Below are 17,806 nucleotides of genomic sequence, written 5' to 3' on the forward strand. Positions count from 1 at the left end.
CCATCCTCGATCCTAACTTTGCCGTGACGTAACCTGGCCGGATTGAACGCCCGGAGCCGTATTCTGAGCTAAGCGAACGACGCAGCCTGCAGAATATGACAGGCCAATAGACGCACTGGCAGTTGCTTCAGATATCACCATGTCGATCAAGCTTCCCTTCTCTTCCTCCTCGCGAGACACATTCCCCTCTGGCTCGAACGTATGCTCATCTCTGCAGCATTCTGATACAACTGAGCCACTGCAAGCCGTCAGACCACAATGTCCCTCTCGTAAACATCGGTAAGATGGTAGGAGCCGCGTCGATCCCACGGCTTGCTGGCCGCAACGAAGCATTGGGTAAGCCTTCCAAGCCTTGTTGGTCTACCTTGGCTTTGCTTCCGTGAGGATCTTCTTGAGCCTTCGACGACGAACACGAGCCGCACCTGATTATAGCATCCCTTACATCAGCTGAACTTGAAGTGTAGACTTGGTCGTCCAACCAACATCCCAGTGCCTACTTGTTTGGGATCTGACGTGAAGTTGCGAGATAACACACTTCGCAGTAAATGGCCAGATTCTTATATAGATAAAGTCGCTCATGACATCAGAGATGTTACAGAACAACGTGTCGGTCCCACTCAGCTTCAACAACCGCCGTGGCTCGGCTCGTGCAGAGTTATACAATCTCTCCACACCTCCATATATGGATTCGTGGCGAACCGAGACTTGAAACAAGACTATCTACTCCATTATCTTTATTAGCAGCTGCATCCTTGCACAGCCTGCCTCTGAGCTTTCTGCCTACCTCGGCACTGGGGCTGTGAAGCTGACTCATGCACAACAGGCGTTAAGCAACTATGAGATTTGCGATTCTGAAACCAACTATCAGGCATCGCTTTTACTAAAAGGCTGCCTAGATAATCCAACATGCCGACATGTGAAATTATTTACATAGCCAAGCTGCTTCTAGCCTGTCCAAACGGGAATCAACTAATATATACCCTTGATTCTACCTAGTATCCACTGGATTTTCAGAAACCATCTCAGTTGTTTGTCACTTTCATTTGTCTGTTGCACAAAACTTCCGCTGTTTCGTTAGGTAATAGTCAGGGCAGGCCGCGAATCACTCCGGCATCGCTACTTAACCAATATTGCCGTTGTCTGGACCAAGCGAGCACTAGACTTGAGTTGTACACTTGGACTCTACTATTTGCGAGCGCAAAAGGAGCAATGATTCACCCCTTACAGATTTGGCTCAGCGATACTACAGAACTCTCTTGGCAAACACATTGCCACAGTGCTTATGAAGGTAAGTCTTGGGTGGGAAGACATCTAATCTCAAACTTCGCTTATTATCACTGCTTCTTCCTTTACAGCAGAGTCGCTAGTGTCAAACTACTCAAATAAGCTTGTCTAGTGGGTCAGTTGATAGTGTCGGAATTAGCGCTGTCTTTCGATACAGACATTCCCTTGCTTAGCACAAGCAATCGGCGAAGGGACACGTGGTTGCGGAATTCCTAAACTTGCAGAAAGCAAGGGATTTATCTACAGCAGCTGTTGAGCTGGCACTAGATCATCAGTCTAGGTGCTTAGTGGGCAAGAGGAATGCCTGTCTAGTGTCTACACTCTACAATGCCGTGCGGCACGTGGTTGCAACATTCCTATGAAAGTAACAGTCGCAGTTTAAGCTTGTTGCCTCACATCGGATCTATCCGGATCGCTACAGAAGATACAGTTAAGATACAATCTAGCTACTGCAGCATTCCAATCATATGCACCTGTCCTCATCGACTCGCGTGGTTGGCATTCCACGTGCAACTACCCGGGAAGAGTATGCCGCACACCGAAAGATGCTTCTGGCACCTACTATCCTGTCAATTAAAAATCCACTACAAATGTCCACCGAGTACCGATACTTTGCAGCGGATAGTGGAGCCCATTAGTTCTAACCGAGCTGGAGATGCTGGTTCCTGGGATATCCGTGACTCCGCGTGCCATTCGAAGGGCGTGGAGATTCCCCACCAGCATCTCGAACAATCCAATCCCTTCACGTCATGACTCATACACTTTTTCCTTCCAGGTATATCTATACTCCATCATCCAAATCCCATTGACAATTTCACTCTGCTGTCTCCAATTACTCTTATAACCCATAAAAAAAACATCACTACTACTAAGTAGTAACAATCAAAATGCCTCAATCCCTCCGCTTCCTCACCCTCGACGTCTTCACCACCACCCCCTACTCCGGCAACCAGCTAGGCGTGGTCTTCCTCCCCTCAACCCCGAATACCATCACCCAATCCCAAAAACAATCCATCGCCCAGGAATTCAACCTCTCCGAAACCATCTTCATCCACCCGACGGATCCCGCCACCCCGTCCGTCCGCAAAATCGACATCTTCACCACCGACGAAGAACTCCCTTTCGCCGGCCACCCCACCATCGGCGCCGTCTCCTGGTTCCTGCAACACTCGCCGGATGAGTCCGACAGGAAGGATGTCACGACTCTTCTCACCAAAGCTGGTCCATTCGCTATCTCCCGTGTATCGCCATCTCCATCAAATGATGGTGTAGTAGCCGCTCAAATCGCACATAACGTGCACATCCACTCCTCGCGATTCCCATTGTCAGAGCTACTCAGAATACACCCTTCCCTCAAGCCATTCCTCTCCACCGGAAAGACTACTAGCTTCCCCGTCTTCTCCATCGTCAAAGGCATGAGCCAAGTCCTGGTGGAACTACCCAGTTTGGAAGCGCTAGCTGCGACAGAGCTCCCCGTAGGTGGGGAGGTCATTCCATGTAAATCTGTCTCGCAGGGCGGGTATCTCGATGAAGGATGGCATGGGGATGGTCTGATTGTGGTGTACTTTTATGTTCCTGGTGTGTATGATGAAAAGACTGGGAAGACGGTCATTCGGTCGAGGATGCTGTTGAGGGGGTTTGAGGATCCGGCGACGGGGAGTGCGGCGAGTGGGTTGGCGAGTTATTTGTCTTTGACTGCTGCTGATGCTGCTGGTGCAGAGGGGAAGGTGGAGTATGATGTTGTGCAGGGGGTGGAGATGGGGAGAAGGTCGGATATTAGTGTGGCGGTTAGTATGAAGGAGAAGAAGATTGAGACGGTGGAGTTGAGGGGGAGTGCGGTGAAGGTTATGAGTGGGGAGTTGGTTGTTTGATTGATTCTATATAGGTGGTGTTTTGTGAGAATGAATAAAGGTCTGAGATTGTCTTCAATAATCTTCATTACTACTAGTAGTAGTACTGGTTCAAGTGGTTAACCTCCGATGAGTAGGGGCTGGAGGGAAGCGTGATAACCCAGGATAACTCAGGATCTTAAGAAATTATCTACAGTTATAGAACGCTACTAATGCTTATTATGTAGTTGTAGTTATGGATATCATAAGTAACTTACTATCTTAACATCGTGAGAATTTATTACACTAGTATTGGTTGGTTACTCTGTGAGTTCCGGTAGACAAATATATATTCATGGCAGTATCACCATAACACTCAACAATATAGGCCAACCCCAAATCATTATCAAAGCCTACCTGCACAGACATAGATAATGAAGATAACATATAATAGATCAATAATACTGCACATTAAGACCCCTATCCACAAAACCCCGACCGATCCCTGCATGACAGGCACCCCGTCCCCACGACCCTCCAAACTAGAGGCGGACGGTCCCACCCCAGCCGGGGAAAAGGAACAGAAACAAGCGGCGACAGAGATAGTCTTAGCTCTTATCTACTGAGTATCTATGATTTACTCTCTATCTGGAGCTCATCTGGTAGCAGGATTATGTAGTAATGTCGTCCACCAAATCCTGGCATCTCGTCGTAGGTTATGATACTAGTAGGTAATTAAGAAAGGAAATAAAGGTCAAGAGAGAAGGGAAAAAAAAATTATACATATCATATATATCTACTCTCCATCCAGGGGAAAAAAAAAAGAACAAAAATTCCCCAAAAATACTCCCCATAAGGGGAAAAAAAGATGATATGGCAAGAACGGGGTTCGAACCCGCGCCTCTTACGAGATCGCATTACCGCCAAACAAATCCCAGCCTAGCCTGTTAAACAAAGCTAAACCAAATAGTTGTTTTTAACGACTTAAGTGCGACGCCTTAAACCACTCGGCCATCTTGCCTGTCTAGTACCTTGTTTTTCCGAAACTTAGGATCATGAGAGGGTCGGGGTGGGTGGGGGTGCGGGAGGAGCAGAGATTCTGATTGGAAGGAACCCATTTTTAAGGATTGGGGGATTGGGGATTGGGGATGAATAAAAAAGTATGACAAGAGTGGGACTCGAACCCACGCCTCTTTCGAGACTGCAATGCTATCCAGCTGTTGCTGGACAAGATATTTCACTTGAGTGCAGCGCCTTAGACCACTCGGCCATCTTGCCTGTTCATGTGGTTTGCTTCGCATTTTGGTATTATATTCTAGGTAAAGAAGAGGGGCGTTGGATAGGATGCAAGGATGCTGTGTATGAACTTACTGAGGCTATGGTGTGTACTATAGTTGTGTGGGAGACTTAATCATCTCTTAGATGTTTATGTAGATCTCTCGCTGGGTTAATTAGTTAACTAACTACATTATATGGTACTATAGTCCGGTTGAGCCTCCGATGGTGTTGTTCGATGGCTATCTATGCAGGCTTTAACTCTTAATATACAGGTGGTACCTTATTATGTGGGTTATCAAAGATAGTCACATTGTCGTCTTCAATGCAAACACCATGTGTATAATAAACAGAGTGTGTAGTAGATAAGTGCTACCAGTTAAAATTTCAATATGACTATTGTGTAGGCTGAGGGTAGTGGTGTTGGTGGTTGGTGCAGATGTAGATGGAATGTCTGATTTGGGGTCGGCTCATCATCCTCCAAAGCAGCTCTTGTCACATTCCACTGTCGGATACATCAATCCAGCTCGTGTTTACCCCTGAAGAAACGAGACGACCGTTTAAGGCTGATCGGGAAAAACTCTACCATTCCTGAGGGATCTCTTCGCGGAACTGACAGGTCGAGATAACCTACACCAAACTGTATCGTGATCTGAGAGATGACAGGTTTTTGCCTTGGGTATAGACCACAAAATAGTTGAGTTAGTCATCAAGGCAAGATGGCCGAGTGGTCTAAGGCGCTGCACTCAAGTGAAATATCTTGTCCAGCAACAGCTGGATAGCATTGCAGTCTCGAAAGAGGCGTGGGTTCGAGTCCCACTCTTGTCATATCTTTTTTGCTCCTATTTTTGCATCCTCCATGGCACCATGCACCCCGTCTCGAGCACACTTCCACTAATTAATTAGGACAGAAGCCAATCTAACTATAGCACCGGGGAAGACACCCGCTAGCTGTCCTAGCTTTTGAATGTGACTACTGACTATGGCATCCTGGACTACGGGGGGATGCACCATGCCGAGACGGAGTAGGGGGAAAGCTAAGTTTGACTGTCGGGAGTCTACGCAGCCAAGTCTAAGCTCAAAAATGGCTAGATCCAGCAGATCAGCACCGTTGGCGAGACGAAGCTGGATGGGATGGGCGGCCGGGGTCCACCAAATCTCTGGGCTAAAAAGGATTTGGGGGTCGGACCCGCCCCGCTAAGTGGATGATCGTGCGGTGGGATTAATCAATAAGCATCAGCAGGTTGGAAGGCCAGGATATTGGACCTGCTCCAGGGAGGAAGTGAAGCTTTTTCGATGCATCAAGTTGGTGTATCGGGCACACCAGAATGGATACGAGGTGATGGCGGCTGTCAGTTAGAGTTGTTGCAAACCTTAGTGTAGGCAGTACTAGACATGGGCTGCGTGGCACAAGAAGATAGAGTGCAGCACCCTGGTTGCTTTTACGCTGACCGGGATCTTTTGATGCAGGCGCCCAGGCCACTGAGACCTGAAACGCCAGACCAGGATGGGTATGCAACTAGTGCGAGAGTCAAACCAGCCCAGATGATCTGCGAGTGATTCGTAGTTCGCGTGAGAGACTAATAGGGGACATCTAACTCTGACTGCTCAGAGGATAAGACAGCGAGGCTTGAGGCCTGTCCAGACCAGAGAGAACAGAGAACCCCTCCCGGCGAAACCCGCATGGGCAATTTGGATGGCGCAGGAAGTGTGTGATGCTTCTGGCCCCAACCGCCACTTCATCAGCACCAAGGCTGGGCAGCCGCATTTCCAATGGCATGACTGGCTAGCAGTCGTGCGGTCGGGTCAATCAAAAACGTGGCGGCCACGAGCTGTAGCCACGCCCAACCTCAGCAAAGGGTTTCAAGGAGGTCTGACATGGGCCAGGCCGGACGTCGTTCAGGATAGAAAGTTACTAGTTAGTTGGTCGTTCTGGGGCCACTCGGCTGGCATGTAGGGGCCATTCAGATTGAGTGTTGGTTGATGCACGAGGCGGAGCGGATGGCGGTGGGAGAGTGACAAGACACGAACACAAACCGGACAGGTATTGACGGGAAGAAACTTTTAGGGAGAGGCGGAGAAGAGACAAAGAAGCGTCAAGGAAGAAGCAAAGAGACGCACAGGGGATTTTTAAGGGAAAAGCAAACTCTCGGTCGGCAGCAGTGGGGAAGAAAACAAGGTGCTTCGATGGATGTTCCTTGCCTGGTGCAGGTTCAGGGTTATGGAATGCGGTAAAATAACTTACAAAAAGTACGATAGGAAAAAGGATGGACAAATGGCAATTGCTGCATCACAATGGGCCATCCAGGGGAGATTTTTTGGTATTTTTCTTTTTTTTTTTCCTTTTTTGTTTTTCCATACTCTTTTTCCATTTCTTTCTTTTTTACTTTTTTTTTACTTTTTCTTTTTCTTTTATGATTTTCTTGCCTTACTGGCTACTGCGCCTATCTGCTGCCTGCAGGTGCAGATTTTCCTTCCAGACCTCTTCGGCGCATCCCTTCTGGCGATGTCACCGACGGCCACCGTCTTAGTGAGGCCCGCTGCTGTTGCTCTCCACCGCAGGCCCAGTCTTTTCCTTCTTGACCTGCTCCATCCAAGCCGTCTTCCATAATCCCATCCTCCCATTCGCATGTCGCCCTTGCTATCTCTTCCCACTTGCCGGCGCGCCTTTCCCTTTCCCTCGTGGGCCCAAGCGGCACTTCTCCTGGTAACCATCCCCTTTTCCGTCGTCTCCATCAGTCCCATCACCAGTAACTGAGTATCTGCTTCACTTGAACAATTTTACTATTTTTTACTTTTTACTTTTTACCTCTAAATTTTATTTTTTATGATTTCTTAATTTTTTATTTGCCAGCAGTTACTCTTACACCCATTCGGTTCACTCACCGCCGCCATTCTCTCTCATGTTTCATATTCCCTTCCACATCTCTTCTACTACTATTTTCCCTTGGTATTATCTCTTCTGTAAACTGTAGACTTTCCAGCTGGTCAGAGCTCGTAAATACGCCGTGTCTTACCGTGCAGCCGGTTCCAGCCACACGAAGGTTTTCCATCCATCGCTTCATCTTGGATTTCTCCAGACTTTCGTCTTCGCTTACCCAGTGCCGACCCAAGAACCCCTCCGACGAACCCCATAGTTTAATCCAAGTCACCTGGGGCCCTCTTGCCTCGTATTGGGAAATATCATATCCCTCTGATCTTCGGGTGGTGTCTCTGCTCTTCTCTTCAAGACCATTTTCTTCCCCCTTTCCCTCGGTTTGCATGGGAGGTGTCTGCATCGTCATTTTTCCTTCTGGCTGGGTTCCAGAACGAAACTTAATACCGTGAGAAGAAGCAAAACAAGACAAACTCAAAACAGTGCAAAGGTAAGAAGAAAAGCCACAAGCCAGAAGCCAAAAGATAAAACAAAAACATAAAGCAAAAGAATAAGAAAGAAAAAGAAAAAGAAAAAGAAAAAGAAATCATCACACCTCATCTACTCTCTCTGCCCCATCCTGGTCGGTTTCGTCAGTTCCGCAGCCTGGGCGAGTAAGGGAACTTCTTCTGTCTGCGCGGTAGTTTTAGTGTACAGGCGACCGACTACTTTCGGCCCGCCTTGCTGGTCAGAAAAGTAACTAACTGAACTCATCATCTCCTCCGGCTTAGGGGCTGCCCCCGTTCCTCTCTGACCTCTCTGGCTGCCGCCGCCGCTGCTGCTGCTGTTGCTGCTACTACTCGGAATTCCATCCCATATTCGACTGCTCGTTTCCGCCCCCCTTCTCCCTCCCAGGCTCTCTCTCGCTCTCGCTCTCTCGCCCTCGCCCTCCCTCTCGCTTCCCCTACCCGACCAGGCCTCCGTTGGTTGTCCTTGTCGGGACTTTTCCAACTGTCTTCCATCTCCAAAACTTTCTTCACCTTTTGACTTCCTGCCATCGTCGCTCTTCATTGGGGTAGGTTTCACTCCTCCAAAGTCTACTGTCTATCTCCCTTTGCGAATCGGGAAAATGAGCCCCTCCGCCCACGTTCCCCCCCCGTCCCAATAGACCTCTGCAGTCTTCCGCAATTATTATTTCCTCCTAACTAACACCTGTCTCATCCTATCTAGGCCTGCATGTTCATACCTCGTCATCGCCTATAAAGTTCCTATCCTTCTCTCCTCCGACCTCCCTCAATCAATTCGCCCCCATCCCCTACTCCCCGATCCCTCTCCCCCTCTCCTCGCTCGAAAAACTTCCACCGGATTTCTGTCGACGACTCCCTCGCATTCATCTTCCACCGTCGAGAGATTACCGTGTTCCAGTGGGATGTTGCTGTTGGTGACCGAGAAAAAGATTTCCAGCGTCTGTGGTTACACAACTGTCTAAATGGGAAACTCGCAAGGGAAACAGGTGGCCGCCACCGATGAGTGTATGTATTGGGTTCCGCTCGGGTCAAGCATGCCATCGGGCGCGTTGGCCGGAGATTCATGGGCTGCGGAGGCTGACAATGGTGCGCAGTGAACTTGAATCAGTTTCGTCTGTTGCGGGTGGTGGGAAAAGGTGCTTTCGGCAAGGTTCGCATCGTGGAGAAGAAAGACACCGGGTTGACGTTCGCGCTGAAATATATTCGGAAAGAAGAAGGTATGTGACTGCCAAAGGAGTGGCCCAATGCATGCTGACATGAAATGCTCTTTTCCTGGATAGTCGTCCGGTCGGAAAGCGTACGAAATATCATCCGAGAACGGCGGATGCTCGAACACCTCAACCATGCCTTCCTTTGCAACTTGAGATACAGCTTTCAAGACATTGAATATATGTGCGTCCTGCAATAGCTCTCCCACCACGACACCCCCATGGTCCGTCCCCAGTCACTGATAATTGAGAAGATACATTGTGGTGGATTTGATGAATGGCGGTGATCTCCGGTTCCACATTTCGCGGAAATGTTTTACGGAGGAGGCCGTGAGATTCTGGATAGCGGAGCTGGGTTGCGCTCTGAGGTACATTCACTCGCAGGGAATCATCCATCGTGACGTCAAGCCGGACAACATCCTGCTTGACTCCGAGGGGCATGTCCATTTGGCCGATTTTGTAAGTCCGCCGGTCGCATGCGATCTGTTCCTGAAGCTGACCATCGTGACAGAACGTCGCCTCGGACTTTCGACCCGGCAAACCTCTCACGAGTAAATCGGGCACACTGGCGTATCTTGCCCCGGAAGTATACGAAGGCGGCGGATACTACTGCGAAGTTGATTGGTGGTCACTTGGAGTTACATTCTACGAGTGTATCTACAACAAGGTATGTCTCCTTGCTTTAGACTGGGGAAGGCCTGCTGACTCGTGTAGCGCCCGTTCGAAGGTCGGAGCCAGGACGTCCTCAGCGAAAACATCAAAAAGGCGCAACCCAAGTACTACGTCACCAACCCCGCGGTCTCCGTTCCCTGCCTGCGAGCCATGTCGGCGTTTATGGAACGAGATCGGTCGAAGCGGATTGGCGCGATCAGCTTTGAGAGCTTCACCTCACATATGTTTTTCGCCGACCTCGACTTTGTCGCCCTGGAGGCGAAGGAAATCCCGCCCGTGTTCCGACCGTCCAGCGACAAGACCAACTTTGATGCCACGTATGATCTGGAGGAATTGCTCTTGGAGGAGGCTCCGCTGGAAGCCCGAGCGCGCCGGCAAAAACCGAGAGCCGAGTTGCGGGAGGACGCGACGGCCAAGGAGATCCGCGAGGACGAACTGCACCGTCTGATTGAGACGATGTTTGAGCCCTTCGATTACACCAAGGTAGACTACGTTGGGTACGTTGGTCTCCAAGCAAACGGAGATGCGGATGCCGTGCTAACCAACATCAGCAACGCTGCGGATGCGATTGCCGCATCAACGTAAGTTCCGAAGCCTGTTTCAGTGTCCGTGCCTTTGCTGACCCTGGCTAGAAACCCGGAAGAATGCCTGCCAATCCACTCCACGCATTCCCGACAAGTCTCCCAGCCCGACCTCTCCCGAAACTCGCCTCCCCTCCGAAACGATGGCTCTGTCAGTCACTTGACTCAGCCGGACACCCCGTCCCCTCTGAGCGAAACTCCCACCTCGCAAGCCTCGCTCCCTCCTCCGCCGCCGCCGCCGGCCCCGCCTTTCCACCGTCCTTTGCCACCGACTGCCGTGCGCCCGCGGGGCGCGACCCGGAAACAAAGTAAGGGTGGCGGGGTGCAGATGGTGCTGGAAGAAGCCGGTAGCTGGAGCGAGCTGGCGGATCATAGCTCCACCCTGCCTGCCGAAGGCTACGACACCGGGTCCATCAAGGGGAAGGGCTCCAATAGCGGCATGCTCGCTTTCCTCAGCCGGAAGAAGGGGCGCGATAGGAGCCCGAAGCCCCAGGAGCCTGGCGTGCTGGGTAAAGAAGGCGCCCGGCAGATTATCAGCTGAAGGGGCTGTTCGATACCCGGAGGAGGAAACGCATCGCTATGACTTGACCACTGTTGGACAGTTCGATAGAGATTTCTTATTCTTTGCCCGTTGAGAAGCTCGCGCTTTTGATACGAGATAGCATGTCGCCTATCTGGCCGCCTTTCGTTCTAGGGGCGCTGACATGAGAATCGCACACGACTGGGCCACCGAGGAGTGACTCGGACACGCAGCCCCGACCAAGCTTGCCTCGGGACGACCCCTATTAATCAGGCACATTCCCACCATGCCAGGGTGAATTGTTCATTTGTTTTTGTTTGCTGGCACCGGCCTTGACCGTGAGAAGCCGCGGTGCGGGCCGAAGCCGACATCTGACGGCGTCTTGGTATGACAGCATATCCATCATTCTCAGTCGTTTCTCACCGTCCCGAGTTCTTCGTTTATGGGACTGGCTTTGTCATTGGTTTCCCTGGATCCAGCGCAGATCAGGTTCTTTCTTTGCACTTCTATTTCCTTGACTGGTGTTGGCTCCGGAGTTGTACAGATGGGAGTGGCATATGACGATTTCTAATTCATCTATCCTTGTGACATACCAACGATGGTCGAGATGTACCGTTTTTTCTTCTCTAATTGTTGATTGTGTTGTTTTCACCCTTTGATATCTCTCTGGCGTTTTGCATACCCGGTGAATAGTGCGGCCCCGACGTGGAATGTACCAGGCATGGAGACTGGGGCCGGACCGGGAAATATCCTTGTAACTAATGACGTTCCTCCTTTCATTATACCTATAGACCTGAATGGAGCATTGCGGTGATGCCTGGTTAGCATTGGTGTCAATGATGAGTAGATCGTAGAGCCCGATGGTTAGCTCGCTGAAAGATCATATCCGTGGCGGTACTCTTGCTGTGCAAGGTTTATCGTCGGATGTACCGACCGTCTCCCGTTGGCTGTGACGGATCTACTACCTGGCTACCTACGGAGGATATCTGGCATCTTCAGCGGAAATATGACCTGACCTGAATATTATTTAAGTTCTATATCATCCGGATATTGATGCAAGTCTCCGAGAACCTGCAGAGTGCAGACGTTGAGTTATTGATTGACCTGTCATGCTCGACCGGTCACTGTGCACGGGACATATATTTATACCAACTACTGTATGTCATGGCCAATTTAAGGGTCTTGAGATAATGTCATTCAGTATTACCATCTGGTACTCTAATGTCCCGATTGATGCATGGTATAGATAGTAATATCTATCTGGTTGAACTTACCATTTATTTGCGGTGTCTGAGTGATCGTGACTCGATGGTTTCATCTTGCTATCCTATTACGGAGATATTGACTTGCCCAATTGAGGAGATGAACACCTGAGGCAGAAACCACTGTTTCAGGCAGCCTTTCTACCATCCACAACAATTCTTGTGTATGGCATAGAAAGGGCCCCCATTTCCCGCTCGGCCTCGCAGGATGTCCGTGCTACTGGGGCTTACGGACGTTCAACAGACATGTCGCATGTTCTCCGGTCGGACATTGACCGTGACCTATATTGCTGCTACGGAGTTCACCCTCTTCGGAACCTACAGCAATAGTTGAAAATCATCCTGGCATGACAAGCTTTTCAAAATATTAAAAGTCTACTGGCCCAAAACAAACGGCACATCTTCCGATACTCAGCAACTCAAGTCAGCACATACAAAATGCTATCTGGTAGAGATACACGCACCAATCATAAACACCACATCAGCCACTAGGCCAAGGCTGAAGGATCACACTAGAACGACAATCCCCCTATATCAATGACCTACCCATTCCATAATCCTCTTCTAGCGAAATGACTTTGCAACCCTGGTCGCATGGCAGACGCAATGTCCGCCACCGAAATCATTGACAAAGCCGCGACAGCTTCAACAGTCTCCCTCCCCGGCTACTCAGGCGCATACAACAGAGGTCCCTATACAGGGACATTCTCCCCACCAGTAACATGTCGCCAGTCCGCGACGATGTATACCGCCGATGATGGAGCCGGGGCAGCGGCGGGGACGATTTACTTCGGACATTGGTGGTCAGGGGATATGGATTGTTATCCGACGGGGAGTATACCGCAGACGAGTTATACCCATTATCAGTTTTGGTATTCGTATTATTGTACCTCCTCTTCCTCCTACTCCTGCCCCTCTTCTTTTAGAATTCTATGCTGATTCAGTGAATAGATAGTCCCGGGTATTACTGTCCGAGTAGTTGGCATACGGCGGCGACGTTGGCGGATGGTTGGGCGGGGGAGACGTTGACGGGGAGTCGGAATGGGGTGTTGTGTTGTCCTAGGTGGGTATCTTGAAGATAATCGCTTGATGAATGACTATTCTGATATGGAGTCAGTGGTCTCACTCTCTACAATAACTGGACACATGCCTGCGCTACCTCTGTATCCTCAGGGGATGTCATAACCCTAGTCACGAACCATGTCGCTATGGAGACTACCATATCTTCATCATCGCTGCTGTATCAGGATGGGATTCCTCTTATCAGAGATAGAATCATCACGGAGACTGATGCATCGTCGACGATCACTCCCGGCGCGACGCTAGCTACGGCGACAGCTGAAGCTACGAGTGCTACGTCGTCGGCTGAGTCTACGACCAGCTCATCCGGTGGACTCACCACAGGAGCTAAAGCGGGTATCGGTGTCGGGGTGGGTGCTGGAGTGCCACTTCTTGTGGCGATGGCGTACATTTTCGTTTGGCGGAAGAGGAAGTCTGCAGGTAGTACTACTAGTGTAGAGAGGGAAGTGGTTCAGGGAGAAGTATACAAGCAGCAGCAGCAGCCAGATTTTGCTGAGCTTCAAGGAGAGTCTCGGCGAGTTGCGGAGTTGGAGGCGCAGCAGCGGCCGAGTGAGTTGGCGAGTTAGCTGCTTACTATTTCATGTATATATTAGCTGCTTTGATAGTGGCATGGATATACTGCATGTTGTCTGTCCATAGGTGACTTGCATAGTACTAAGTTGACAGTAAGGAGGCCACGTGTGAGGCAACATTGCGTAGCTGTGCAGAGAGTATACTACTATCCACTCTTCTACTATTAAAGCACAGAAATGATCATGCACAGCATAGCATAACATACACTACTATATACAAAGCGTACAAACTATATACATAACCCTCAGCTTCTACTCAATGACTCTCACCACTCCCTCCCTCATCCTCCCCATCACCATCACCATCCTCCTCCACAACCACCACTACTTCCTCCCCATCATCATCCCCATCCTCCTCTTTATCATCTTCCACTCCCTCCCCACCCACCTCATTCTTCCAACTCCCCGCATAATGATGACTCACAAGATACTCCCCCTGCCCCTTCGGCATCCCCCCCTGCAACGCCGCAAAACTCGCCTGCGGCAAAACCAACACATCCCCCAACAACACCCCCCCCTCCCCAATCCCCTCAATCTCCTCCTTGCTTACCCTCCTCCCAACCGTCTCACTAATCGTCTCCAACAACGCCAGCGTTATAGCCTGCGGCCCTGTCACATCCACCACATCCGGAATCATCTCCATCGTCAACCCGCCCACGGTCACATTATTCTCTCTCGCCAATCCCTCCAATTTATCAACGACATACTCAATCGCATGATAAATATGCCCATTCCCAGGTGTTGACAGCACCGTCCACGACGCAAACTGCCATCCATCGAACTCGATCCCCACGACCACATTCGCCGACGGCGGGATCGGCCATTGTGATATGGGAATCTCGCATGATACGTCTAGATCGCTCCAGATACCGCCGTCGGTGTAGAGGATGAGGAGTCGGAGGAGGTCGGCGCGGAGGATGGGCACGCTGAGGGAGGTGTATAAGGTGGAGAGTTCTGGCCAGGTTTCGCCAAAGTTGGTTTCTACGTAGGCGAGGCTGGATGTTTCGGTGAGGATTTCGTGGCGGAGTTGCGGGTTCAAGGTGGTCCAGGTGCTGATCCAGGATTGGGATTGTGGGGTTAGGCCTTTAGGGCCGGTTTTTTGCCATAGTTTGTGCGGGATCGAGTGTGTTGTTGGGGTTGGTGTGGAGGAGGAGGAGGTGGTGGTGGTGGTGATTGTTGCGAGGGTGGTGGTTGGAAGGAGCAGGGTTGCTGGGGTTGGGTCTTCGGTGGCTGTTGTTATTTGTGGTGGTGAGTGTATTTGTATCTCTACCACTGGACTTGGTGTTGGGATAATAGTGGGTGAGAGTGACACGACGGGTTGACGGATGAGTCGGTGGAAGAGGTACAGATTCAAAACGACGAGGGAGAAGATGAGAATGGCCGTGGGTCGGGTTAACATGGTGGACATTATGCTGAGTTGTCGTGATTGTGTTTGCTGTCTATTGATACATTGCAGGAAGCTAAGTAGATAGTCGTCTCGATAGAAAGGTTGAATGAATGTGAAGCGTAGGAAATACGCATGAAAACAATATCTACTGTCCAGGTAGTAGGAATAAAGAATAAAGAATGACTTGGGTGATTACACCAATCTGCAGGGTCCAGGCCCGTCTTAAACCCTTCCAGTTCAGTGAAATCCACCCACTTACAGTCTACTTCGTAAAAAGAAAGGAGATTAACCCTGGAAAGCCAGTCAGATGGGCCCTGCAGACGCCACGGATGGACCCTTCGGACCCCTCTCCACCAAAATGCGGTGATGGCAGCCGATAGGCTTCCCGCTGTGACTTGACTTGGGTCGGTCCAGGGTTGATTGCTGAGTTGATTGCTGATTTCACCGCGTTGCATTAGAATCCTGGACACGCATTTTCTCTTTCCAGTTAAAGATCGATGGGAATTTGGCTGTGTAGGTTGGTTGTGTCTGGGGGCTGGAAAGCAGGTTTGGACTAGTGGGGATAGTGTAGTTTTACTTTTTTTTGCTGATTGCTGATGAATGAGGGTAGAAGTCTTGGTATTCACTAGTGGAGAATATTGCTAGATGTGTCGGAATGTGAGAATCAGAGTAGTCCCTATTCTCCATCTTTGGAAGATACGAGCTAAAAGTAAGAGACAGCCGTGACATCCGCATGTAACACAGCAGCAGTCATGATGCGGCTGGATGTTGTTGTGGTATCGACCGCACTCCAACAACGTTGACTACGGAGTAGAGGATGGTAAGCTGCTGATCTGCCGATCCAAGCAGTCTGTGATGACTGCTGAGACTTGGGGGCACACCATCAGGTCAGACAAATTCCTCCGTAGTCTGCAGTGTCTTGCTTGATCCTGGCCGGATCGGGTGGAGTCTATTTTTAGCTGAGTCTGAACTGGGTTGGGTTGCCTGATGGTGACAGAACCTGCACAGTGACTACTGAAATGCAATCCCTTGCAGCAATTTATTTGTGAGTTTGTATAAATGGTAAGTTTATACTCCGTACTTTGTGAATATTGAAAGAGTATTCTCAGTCAACACCGTGACAGTCCTCTCACCCTTAGCAAGTAGCAACACCTCTGTACGTATGCTTAGTGCACACATCACAAGGCAATGCCCAGACCCTGTAGATCTGACCAAGTCTTAGACAGTCTGACATTGCTTTACTCTGATTGGACCAGACACATGATGTCTCCATCCAGCGGTAGCTAAGAATCACTGGATCCGGTGATTAGCGGGCAACCGTGTCCAGTCGGTAGGTTCTGGTGGGGGCCTATAAATCCCGAAGGTTTCATTTCCCTGAATGAGATGGTCTGTGGGGGCCGCTTGCGGCGAAGGGGAGATTAATTTGCGGATAGACTGCTTGTTCGGGGCCAGGATTTCTGTAGACAGCTTGGCATCTGATGCTATCAAGACTGTTTATAGACTTCTACTGCACCTGTTTCAGAATACGAATGAAGCAGCAGCTTCACTCCTTCAAAGGGGGCCATCTGGCATGGCGGTTGCTCAGTTGGCTGATGCCGCTCTTGCCGCTGTCTGGTCCGCCTTATGATAGGACGGGCAGATTACTACCGCCTTGACCAGGTAAAAATACTGCACTGTGACAACGTAATGCAAGTAGTCAGTGTTGGAGAATGTTTCATATGTTCAGCCGGGAGCATGCAGTACGGTCTATGGATGAGCTGCATGATACATGATTCTGGTGTAAGCATCACAATCAGCCGTTATCATGGTGGAAATGTACCAGAAGTATAGATCGCTAACTTCTAGAAATACAGTCGAAGTAGCTGATCAATACTTTTGAAAGCATTCCTACCTGCCGAACATGGCTCTGCATATCAGTTTCGAAGCATTGAATGATTCTGAAGTAGTATGGCAGCCTTTTGCTATGGCAAAGCAGATCCAGGCAGCAAGGCCACGCCAGGCGGCAAATCAGGCACCAACAGACAAGCTTTTCTCAACCAATCAACTGAAGCAACTACCGACGGGGCAGATCCACTGCTATAAACCGGAACCAAAGATGAGACACTCATTTCCCAATTCATAATGATGACTGGCTCAAGAAAGAGTCGCTTACTTTGCTTACTATTCATTGCTCGGTCTGATGCTTCTGCTTATTCCACTCTGGCGCAGTTGAAACCTGCCTCGTCTGCGGAAGCTATGCGCCACGAGGCTCCAACTTGGGGTAGACTCAGCTAAGGCTGATGTTGGCCGGTCGCACCCAAACGAATCCCTGCAAATCTGCCTGCGCGCAGGCAGATTTGCAGGGATTCGAGCGAATGCTTTCCGACCGACTGCTAGAACTAATCCCCTGATCAATCGCTTCATGAGCGACGCGAAGGATGGCGATGAAGCCAAAAGAAAAGGACGATCTCAAGGAGCGTCATTGTCTTCTCAGAAAAAGTTACAAATGACGGTCGAGCGATTTTAACCACAATGCTGGCGACTTGTCTACCACGGGGCTATACAGATTACTGGCAACTCCAACCGCAAACTCACCCCCCAACTCCTGCCATTGAGTCTCCACCGACCTCTCTGGTCATAGTCAACCACACAATGATGAATTTTCAACTCAATTATCAATAATGGCGACATGGCGATTCCGAGGGAATGGGACTGTGGACAGCTACCGCACTTATGATCATGTCCGAAAGAACTAGTTCGAGGGAAGAGATTGCCA

The 17,806-nt window shown here is 49.9% G+C and overlaps 5 protein-coding genes and 3 non-coding genes across 8 annotated transcripts; 4 read left to right on the forward strand and 4 right to left on the reverse strand.

Moving 5' to 3' along the window:
• Positions 1 to 2,171: 2,171 nt before the first annotated feature.
• ASPBRDRAFT_114622 (PhzF family phenazine biosynthesis protein) lies at positions 2,172 to 3,155 on the forward strand (the record flags this gene model as incomplete). The annotated part of the gene is made up of 1 exon (XM_067616833.1): positions 2,172 to 3,155. One exon carries the CDS (start codon positions 2,172 to 2,174, stop codon positions 3,153 to 3,155), a length of 984 nt encoding a protein of 327 aa, XP_067485307.1.
• Positions 3,156 to 3,987: 832 nt separating this feature from the next.
• On the reverse strand, positions 3,988 to 4,134 carry ASPBRDRAFT_t20. Its single transcript has one exon. It is a non-coding gene; the product is annotated as a tRNA-Leu (tRNA).
• A 142-nt stretch (positions 4,135 to 4,276) lies between these two features.
• On the reverse strand, positions 4,277 to 4,391 carry ASPBRDRAFT_t19. Its single transcript has one exon. It is a non-coding gene; the product is annotated as a tRNA-Leu (tRNA).
• Positions 4,392 to 5,101: 710 nt separating this feature from the next.
• Positions 5,102 to 5,216, forward strand: ASPBRDRAFT_t11. The gene has a single exon. It is a non-coding gene; the product is annotated as a tRNA-Leu (tRNA).
• A 2,551-nt stretch (positions 5,217 to 7,767) lies between these two features.
• On the reverse strand, positions 7,768 to 8,348 carry ASPBRDRAFT_255952 (uncharacterized protein). The gene has a single exon (XM_067622193.1). It carries the CDS (start codon positions 8,311 to 8,313, stop codon positions 7,864 to 7,866), a length of 450 nt encoding a protein of 149 aa, XP_067485308.1. The 5' UTR covers positions 8,314 to 8,348; the 3' UTR covers positions 7,768 to 7,863.
• Positions 8,349 to 8,609: 261 nt separating this feature from the next.
• ASPBRDRAFT_255935 (serine/threonine-protein kinase) lies at positions 8,610 to 10,954 on the forward strand. Its single transcript, XM_067622192.1, has 7 exons — positions 8,610 to 8,774; positions 8,864 to 8,986; positions 9,050 to 9,161; positions 9,232 to 9,436; positions 9,489 to 9,644; positions 9,692 to 10,230; positions 10,282 to 10,954. Exons 1-7 carry the CDS (start codon positions 8,732 to 8,734, stop codon positions 10,769 to 10,771), a joined length of 1,668 nt encoding a protein of 555 aa, XP_067485309.1. The 5' UTR covers positions 8,610 to 8,731; the 3' UTR covers positions 10,772 to 10,954.
• Positions 10,955 to 12,618: 1,664 nt separating this feature from the next.
• Positions 12,619 to 13,658, forward strand: ASPBRDRAFT_191322 (uncharacterized protein; the record flags this gene model as incomplete). The annotated part of the gene is made up of 3 exons (XM_067620356.1): positions 12,619 to 12,898; positions 12,964 to 13,075; positions 13,130 to 13,658. 3 exons carry the CDS (start codon positions 12,619 to 12,621, stop codon positions 13,656 to 13,658), a joined length of 921 nt encoding a protein of 306 aa, XP_067485310.1.
• A 382-nt stretch (positions 13,659 to 14,040) lies between these two features.
• ASPBRDRAFT_107964 (glycosyltransferase family 32 protein) lies at positions 14,041 to 14,787 on the reverse strand (the record flags this gene model as incomplete). The annotated part of the gene is made up of 1 exon (XM_067616584.1): positions 14,041 to 14,787. A coding segment is annotated over one exon (747 nt), but the record flags the coding sequence as incomplete, so codon positions are not given.
• Positions 14,788 to 17,806: the final 3,019 nt, after the last annotated feature.

Source organism: Aspergillus brasiliensis (genome assembly GCF_001889945.1).
Source record: "Aspergillus brasiliensis CBS 101740 unplaced genomic scaffold ASPBRscaffold_1, whole genome shotgun sequence".
NCBI lineage: Eukaryota > Fungi > Ascomycota > Eurotiomycetes > Eurotiales > Aspergillaceae > Aspergillus > Aspergillus brasiliensis.